The sequence below is a fragment of the Sinohyriopsis cumingii genome, chromosome 9 (genome assembly GCF_028554795.1).
Source record: "Sinohyriopsis cumingii isolate HCF-2022 chromosome 9, ASM2855479v2, whole genome shotgun sequence".
Taxonomy (NCBI): Eukaryota; Metazoa; Mollusca; class Bivalvia; order Unionida; family Unionidae; genus Sinohyriopsis; species Sinohyriopsis cumingii.
Window position 1 is genome coordinate 47,060,538 of NC_142969.1, and position 9,732 is coordinate 47,070,269.

Sequence of the window (9,732 nt, forward strand, 5' to 3'; positions counted from 1 at the left end):
TAAATTTTAATTTAAAAACTGAAGCCTCTGGTGATATTTTTGAAACTATAATCCCCGAAACGGAAGTTTGCAAACGTATCCGATCCATACAATCATGAAATTCTGGTGGTCTGGATGGAATAGTGGCCGAAAGTATGAAAAGCACGACTCCAAATATATGTCGTTATTTAAACAAATTATTAAATGCAACGTTTGACACCTAGTTAATTTCAATACAAACAGCTTGCATAGGCACATATTAGTTTAGTACCATTAGTAAACTGTACTATGGAGGATAAAATAATTAGCGTGGCCAATTTCGAGACAGCTTCGGAGGAAATGGAAAATCACCGTCAACTCCTGGCACGAATACAGTTTATGAGTCACGCACCAATTAAATAACTAAGACATTAGTCTTCTTTCCTATGAAATATAATTGGATGAAGCCATACTTCTTATATTTTTGTGAAGGTGAGACAGGCGATATCAAAATTGCAATAAAATGTTTTACTGTGGTAGGACACATTTGTTTCGCTGCAAGTGCTATTCCTTTTCTACTTCACAAAACACCAGACAATGGCGGCAGTTACATGTACAATGGCTTAAATAATCTCTCAGATGCCAGTTGCTTATGTATATTGATTGGTCAAGTTCTAGAGTCATTCGTTCAAGCAGATACATCACAGCTCTGTCATTGACTTACCTATGTCAATACTGATAAGACGTTCTATTTAATTCTCATACCATGTCCTCATTAAGATGCAAAATGTATTCCATCCAGTTGATTCTCCTGTATAATATCTATACTTTTCAACTGGTTCACAGACGTATGACGGTTTGCAAGACAAATTTAACAAGAATGACTTGAACTCATCAGATTTAAACGAATATACACAAATAGGAAACAACATTGAGACAAAACAGGAAAATGTTAAAGGGCTAGATTCTAGTCAAGAGTCTATGGGCAAGACATTGGAAGAATCAATGAAACTCATCGTGATGCTGAAGGAAGAAATAAAAGCATATGAAAAAAATCGCATGCGTATACAACTTCTGGAAGATAAGCTCTTAGCTGCGAAGGAAGTAACAAATAAGCATTCTTACCGAATTGAAATGCATGAGAAAAGGCTCAAAAAATCAGAGCACAATCGTCTCGTACAGGTCCAGGGTTTACAAAGAATGCTAAAAGATTCAGAAATAAGACATGTACACGACAAAAAGTTCGAACATAGGCTTTGTGTAGCTGAGGAACGTTTGTCCCATCTGGATGATTTTGAAATAAGATTAAAACGGGGTGAACAGCAACTAACTGGGCTAATATTGGAGACCGGATGGTCAATAAGGACGGATCAACATATGACAAATACCGATTTTCTGAAAAATGAGAAACTGACTCAAGAGACCAAAGGTTTCGTCGATGTTGGAACCAATTCTTCTAATTACACAGAGATGAGAAAAGGTGGAAATCCTCGATCGCAAGAGAAAATTATCTATGATTACATTTCGACAGGTAAGATCGTATGAATTCACAAACTCAAAACAAAAGCCAACACACATATATAACTTTAGTCCATGATTTTCTTCTAATACCGAAATGCTTTATATCACCTGGATTATTCTAACAATTTGTGTGGACTTCAATGGCTTGATTTGACCTCATTGTTCACTAATATCAGTTATACCTGTGCCGTGTCCGCCTTTAGACAATACAATCCATGAACTTTGTATATAACGGAAATAAACACTAGCACAACATACGATAAAAATCAATTGCGTACATCAGTCTAATTGGTATCAATACTTAGAGGTTACAAAAGAAAGAATGTGGCATACACTACCACACATGCTTGGGTGCGGGGCAGGAATTTTTACAGGTTCTGGGAAACCTGCATAGTTTCATTGGATAGATAGCAAAGATAGGGAAAATATCTGGACAGTTAACAAAGACTTAAGTTAAACAGAATCGCTTTATTCAGGACTTCAACAATAGATCATTGGAATAAACTGTTATCATTCAACTCAGAAATTGCAAACTAACGCACTATGGCTGTAAGATTAAAATTAGCTTTAACATAATATACAGCAAACATCGATTAAAGTGTTCATATCCTTACTGACTACACCATGTTAATAAAAATTAAAATTATATTCTCGATGAATAGAGAAACATCCATTTAAAACGATGAATGTAAATAATATAAATAAAGTTACAACAACTCACTGGGACTAAGCATGGTAGCAGCGGACCTCAGGCTATAAAATGATTTCATTAAATCAACTGCACCTATAGCCTGGAGATCCCTCAAGACCAAAAAACCCACATCACGTCAATGGCACCTGGGAAGACGCAGCAGAAATCTGTGAAGAGAAGGACAGCCGGAACACCTTCCCTCCTTCTGAATAAAAACAAAAGCCCTTCTTAGGGCTACTAGCAAAGTGCCTCTTGTCTAATGGTACCTTTTTGGCTTGGTATCCCTATTCGATAAAAATACATTACTGACTTGATCCTTTCTCTATCATCGGTTCAAATATAACACATTTTACCTAATAGTGACCAAACCTTTTTCATGTCGCTTAGACATACTAGTGAATATAAATTGCTAGGGCATTTACAACGTACACGCTGTACTAGAATTATTTTGGAACGGATTTGACTCAATTACACAGGTGGCTAACACATCATTGGCACTTTTTTGTCCATTTAAATAACAGGACTAAATTTGGTTAAGTACGACCTGACATTTTGGGGAGTACACGACATCCATGGCCGGCTTGCCGAGTTCCTTGCCTCCTTACCTCACTCGGACATCGTACATAGACGGATATGTGGAACAATTTCCACCCGTCTAAAACCAGGTGTCCCGGTGTGACATCATCGCTGCGACCAATCGCAGCGGACGTTATATACTGATTGGGTCGACACCTGATGCAGTCGACAGCAGACTGAAACCCATTTCTATTTAACATGAGTGTTTGTTGAGTGCATTCTCACTCATGTACGCAATTTATTCAGGTCCTTAGGGGCATCTAGTCCCACGACATGATGGCTAAATTAGCAGCAATCTTTGAGTGCATAAACGCCTGAGAGATGTGGCTTTAATTCCTTCCCCCCAAGAACCGTTGGCATCATGCTGTGAAGGAATAAACCAGAGACACATGCACTCCTTGAGAACGCCTCTTTAATCCAATCAATTAATCAATCAATTCGCGCCATTCAACATTGAATAACCAAATAAAATGACCATCCAACATATAGACAATATGATAAAGTTTCCGGAAGTCGTGGATACCATGGGCATGGTTGACCTGTTGCTAGTGAATAGACAAGGGTACCTATAGTCCACACATTTTGAAAATGGAAATGAATAATTTAAAAGGCGAAGGAACAACTCAGAGAAATACTTAAAGAAGAAAAAGAAAAAAGTAAGATATTGAAGACAAAGAGAGGATGAGAGCATGAAATACTAAGATTGAAAAAGAAGAGGAGAATGAAAAGAGAAAAAAGAGGTAGTGGAGAAGGAAGAAGAGTAGGAGCATAAAAAGGAGAAGGGGAAAGAAAAGACAATAACATACCATCCAAACAAACGCAGCGAACGCATACAAACACTCACAAGGGAAGAGGAAAAAACAAACCGAAATATAATTTTAACACACGAGAACAGGAAAAACCAAACCCAAAATATACTATTCACACCACAAAGGGGTCGTCCATTAATTATGTCAACAAAATAGGGGGAGGGGGTTTGAAGAAGTTTGACAATTGTTGACATGGGGGAGGGGGGAATTCAAGATAAATTGACGTCAACAATGTTATTTTTTACAATAAATTTAATAAATCAAAAAATAGGAAATTAGTCGGTGCGTTGGTATGGCACACACTCGCTCGCCCGTCAACTGCCCACCAGTTTAATCCTAAACCGGTTGAGCTCTTGCCAAGGAAGTCATAGTCTTGCATCATCATATTTTGTTTTTATTCAATGTAGATTGTAGACTGTAGACAGATTTTTAAGGGAAGCTGTTACCAAATTCAAAGACTGCACTGAGCCATAGACATCTAAATAGTATAGCTATCCATGGACTTCTGTTAAATAGCATCTATGTTATATGTATAGATGCTATATATTTTGAAGTCCATGAGCTATCCCTCCAAGGATGGATAACTGAGCCTATGAAACTTGAGAGTTTGACTATTATACTGTCATCTTTAACATAATACATAAAATAAATTATGTAGTCTACACAAGCATACAACTTCTTCAACCAGATGCAGTAACCTTAATGATTTACAAATATTGTACACTTTGATATTAGGGGGGTCACTGAAAGTTTGACAGTAGTTGACAAGGGGGTAGGGGGTAAATAATTGCCTAAAAATTATTGACATAATTAATGGACGTCCCCAAAGGAAGAGCAAAAAACTAACCCAAATCTACTATCCACACACGTGAAGAGAAAAAGAAACAAACCCAAAACTACTATGCAAACACGAAAAGAGGAAAAGCCAAAACCAAATTCTACTATCCACACACGAGAGGAGGAACAAATAAACCGAAAACTACTATCCATACACGGGAAGAGGAAAACATTTTTTCCTCCTCTAGTGTGTGAATAGTAGATTTTGGGTTGTTGTTTTTTTTCTTCTTCTTCTTACTCCCGTGTGTGGATAGTAGATTCGGGTGTTTATCTTCTTCCTGTGTGCGGAGAGTAGATTTGGGGTTTGTTTGTTCCTCTTTCCGTGTTTTGATAGTAGAATTTTGGTTTGTTCTTTCCACTTCCCGTGTGATGTGGATAGTAGATTTGGGGTTTGTTTTCTCATCTTTCCGTGTTTGTATAGCTGATTTGGGTTTGCTTTTCCTCTTCTATTGTGTGGATAATAGTTTGGGGGTTTGTTTTTTCCTCTTCACGCGTGTGGATAGTAGACATGGGGTTTGTTTTTCCTCTTCACGTGTGTGATTAATAGATTTGGGATTGTTTTCTCCTTTCCATGTGTATGCATAATATATTTGTGGGGGTTTTTTCTCCTCTTCCCGTGTGTAGATAGTAGATTGTGGGGCTTATTGTATCCTCTTCCTGAGTGTGGATAGTAGATTTGGGTTTGTCTTTTACCTCTTCCCGTGTTTGGATAGAATAATTTGGTTTTTTATCATCTTCCAGTGTGATGTGGATAATATATTTTATGTTTGTTTTTGCTCTTCTCGTGTGTATATAGTATATTTGGGTTCTTATTTCTCTCCCCGTGTGTGGTCGGTATATTTGGGGCTTGTTTGTTCCTCTTACAGTGTGGTGTGGATATAATATTTTTGGGGTTTCTTTTTTCCTCTTCCCGTGCTTGATAGTAGATTTCGGTTTCTTTCTTCTCTCTTCCCGTTTGTGGATAGTACATATGGGGTTTGTTTTTTTCTCTTTACGTGTGTAGATAGAGAATGTTGGGGCTGCTTGTTTTTTTTTTCTCTTCCCGTGTCTGGATAGTATATTGTGGGTTTGTTTTTTATACTTCCTGTTTGTGGATAGTAGATATTGGCATTGGGTATTTTTTCCTTTTCCCTAGTGTAGAACGTAGAATTTGGGTTTGTTTTTTCCTCTTCCCGTGTAGAGTGGATAGTTGATTTTGGGTTTGTTTCTTCCTCTTACCGTGTATGGATAGTAGATTTTGGTTTTTTTTTTTCTCTTCCCGTGTGTGGATAGTAGATTTGGGGTTTGTGTTACTTCTTCCCGTGTGTAGATAGTAGATTCGGTTTTGTTGTTTGTTTGTTTTTTTCATTTTACCGTGTGTGAATGTAGATTTATGGTTTATTTTTTCATCTTCCCGTGTGGGGATAGTAGTTTGAGGTTTGATGTCTCTTCTTCCTGTGTGTTTATAGTATATTTTGGGTTTTATTTTTCCTCCTCCTTTGATGCGGGTAGTATAGAGTTTGTTTGTATGTGTTCGCCTACGGTTGTGTGGATGGTAGATATTATGGATTTTTTCCTTCCCTTCTGTGTGGATAGTAGATAATATTTAAAGTGAGTGTAAGGGATGTTTTGCTTCACGCCCGTCTTGAAGTATATAAACTTCATGGTTCATCATTCAACCTTGACAAACACTAACCAAACAACTCAAAGACAGTGGGGCACCCATTGATAGGGCATATAATTAAAAAAATTACAAAAGGGCAGGAGATCAATACAGCGGTCTCAGAATAAAAAAGCCACTTTATAACATGGTACGATTAGGCCCATATGTAATACGCCTTCGCCTGGAACCATACTTTAACAAACCCAGGTTCTGCAGCAACCGTCAGCATTGGGGGCAATACGCGTCCAAGTGCAAATTCAGCAAACTGTGCAAACAATGCGGGGGAACCTTAAGGGACAGTGCTGAAGGGCCTCACCAAAATGTACAAGCTGCAGGGATGGGCATATACCACAATCCCCCGAATGCCATCTGGGAGGGCAAACCTTTAGACATAATGAACACACAAATATTACCCTACTATGCCGCTAAAAACGTGACACTAGTAGGTGACCAAAACTTACAAACAGGCAGAAAACTAAATGAAACAAATAAAAAACACTAAACCTAGCAACAGCGCAAAACAAAGAAAAACCCGCAACTAAGGTGTTACCAACACCCAAACAGGACAAAGGCACACAAGCACCCCATTAACAGATAAGGTAAATCTAAAATTAAATAAGACAACCATAACAGAACCCCAATTGAACAGATAGTTAAAGAAATACTAACATATAGCATAAACTGCTTTCACTAGAGCCAAAACAATCTAGAGCAAATAATGGAAAAGATCCAACAAATGCTAGCCAAAATGACTATAAAACACCTTCAAGAAACAACTTAAATGACCACGTACCATAATGAATGACACAACCAAACTAACTTAATTATATGGCAATGGAACTCAAGAGGAATAACAACTAACATTAACGAACTAAAAATAAAACTACAAGATCAAGTTTCAATTGCACTGAAGAAAGCAAGATATCTGATAAAACTAGACAATTTCCAAAAATATCAGGTTATTACCCAGATTACTCTAAAAAACGCAATAAGGGACATGCAGGAGGCCTCGCCATTATTATTTTAGACAACCTGCTAAACATAATACCAGTTGATATAACACCAACACCAGGTAGCAATGAAGAATTTGAAATTCAGTCTTTAATAGTTCAAAAGGGTAAGGGGTAAGATTCAAATCGTTAATATATACTACCCTGGGGGGACACTAATGTATCCAATCTGGCCACCTAACACAAATTAGAAGATCATATTATCATCTGCGGAGATTTTAATGCTCACAACGAGCTGTGGGGGTAATAGGACATACAAAAGAGGCGGGTTGGTTGAGGCATATGCTGCCGAATCCAACCTGACCATCCTTAATGATCGGACAAAAGCACGTCTCAATCCGATGGATGGAACTCTGTCTGCCATCGACCTAACCATATGCTCACCAAATTTACCACAGATGATTGACTGGGGGTGGATCAAACTGACTCGCTTGGCAGTGACTACTTTCCAATCGTTATCACTCTGCAGATGACAGTCCAACATAACCCCATCAAAATCATCCACAATGGAGATATGACAGTGCTGATTGGGGAACATTTAGGGAACAACGAACAAAAAATTAAACACCAATAGCTTAGAAAATGAGGATATTAATACTTTCTATGAAAATATAATTAATACTATAAAAACAACAGCAACTACCAACATACCCAAACCTAGTGGCAAAAAAGACTAAACAAACAGTACCCTGGTGGAATCACAGTGCAAACAGGCTCATAAAAAAAAGATAGGCACTTAAAAACTTTAAACGTTCAGGCAATTCCATAGACTTTACAACTTATAAGGAAAAGGAAAGAAACTTTAAAAAGAAATTAAACAGTCTGAAGAAAATCTTGGCACAATTACTGCTCAACAATCAATATTAGGATCAGTTCTAAACAAGTTTGGGATAAGATCAAATCAGTTAGAGGAAACAGTTAATACCACTCCCAAAATAGCAGGTGTACTCACAAATAAGGAAAAGGCAGACCAAGTAGCCAAACATTTCTCAGCTATGAGTAACAATCTAAGCCACACCCAACATTGTTATAATCACAGGGATAAAGTGAAAAAACACATATACACCTTTTTAAAAATCAAGGCCCTAAAGAATCCAACTTATATATATATAACGACTTTCCTGAAAACATTACGTATACCATAATAAAGCTGCTTAACAAGATCTGATATGTAAGCAAACTACCTGATAAATGGAAATATGCAATAGTAATCCCAATCCGCAAACAAGTCTTTAAAAAAAATGACATAAATTCGTATAGACCCATCTTCCAGAGTAATAATATTTGCAAAATTATGGAAACAATAATAACTAATCGACTTAAGTACCACACTGAACGTAACAAATTAATATCCGAAAACCAATACTGATTTAGAAACAAAAGGTCCACTACGGATCAACTCATACGATTGGAATGAGCATTTAAACTAGCATTCAACACCAAACGAAAGATAGACAGAAACCTAATTGCAGTATTCAGAGACTTAGACAAATCATTCGACCTCGTTTGAACAAACGGCTTATTAGCTAAACTTAACCACTTCGGATTCACTGGACGATTATTGAACTTCATTGAGAACTTCTTAACTGACCGCACAATTATAACTGGAGTCGGAGACACTTACTCTGATATATACTCACTCAAGGATGGTACCCCACAAGGGAACATACTCAGCCCAACACTCTTTAACATTGTGATTAATAACTTGGATCAAAACATAACTTCAAGCCTATTCGAAATGTCACAGTTTGCGGATGAGAGTGGAATATGGACAGCAGGTAATCCTACAAGTCACAAGGTCATCAGTGAAATCCAAGATAGTTTAAACAATATAGGGAGATAGGCAGATAAATGGGGATTTAAACTATCACATGAGAAAAATATAGTGCAGTCCTCTTTACAACAAAATGTAGTTATACATTCATTTGACTTTTGAGATATCAATATGAGATTGTCTACACGATAATATTCATCTATTTGTAAATGTTATCCAAGAACCATTGAAGTTTTTCTACTTCTGAATTTATTAGTATTGTTGTTATTATTATTATTATTATTATTATTATTATTATTATTATTATAGCCAAACGTGACGTACAACAGTTGCGTGTAGGATTTATCGCTGTCCAGAATTATCATGGAGAAAGCGTACATGATGGTCAGGCAATCATATTTCATGATATCCTTTTCAACGTAAATGGAGCTTTTGACACGTCGACAGGAATGTATCGTTGTCCTGTATCTGGGGTCTATTTCTTCTCCTTTAGTGTTTGCTTTTACAGTGGACATAGGATTCATGCTTCACTTGTCTTGAATGGAAACTTGAAGTTTGAGGTCATCGGTGGCGTGGGATCTGAAACTGTGCATGATACTATAGGCACGGGTAGTGCCATTATTTAATGCCATACAGGTGATTTGGTTTGGGCAAAAGTTGTGACAGGAGATAAGATTGGAAGACACACATTTATTACAGGGTTTTTACTCTGGGAGGATAGTCAGTCCTCTTAATTCAATATGATTGTTCTCTTTTTATTAGGTTCATCCAATAAAACATACATGTGTTCCTTGTCTCGTTACGTTGTTTTTAATTTTCGTTGTATGTTTTGCTATATTCCGAAAGCTACCCAGTTCTTATGCAATTGTCAAAATTAGAATCTAAAATCAATCAATCAAGTAGTTGGCATTGAC

The 9,732-nt window shown here is 37.1% G+C and overlaps 1 protein-coding gene across 1 annotated transcript; it reads left to right on the top strand.

Moving 5' to 3' along the window:
* Positions 1-797: 797 nt before the first annotated feature.
* LOC149791749 (uncharacterized) lies at positions 798-9,481 on the top strand. The gene is made up of 2 exons (XM_089969258.1): positions 798-1,489; positions 9,128-9,481. The coding sequence occupies exons 1-2, from the start codon at positions 940-942 to the stop codon at positions 9,442-9,444; spliced, it is 867 nt and encodes a 288-aa protein (XP_089825384.1). The 5' UTR covers positions 798-939; the 3' UTR covers positions 9,445-9,481.
* The last annotated feature ends 251 nt before the right edge of the window (positions 9,482-9,732 follow it).

Coding starts and splice junctions, on each gene's coding strand:
- LOC149791749 (XM_089969258.1), top strand. CDS start 940: ATGGGCAAGACATTGGAAGAATCAATGAAACTCATCGTGATGCTGAAG. Junction 1,490..9,127: donor CTATGATTACATTTCGACAG/GTAAGATCGTAT, acceptor TTATTATTATAG/CCAAACGTGACGTACAACAG.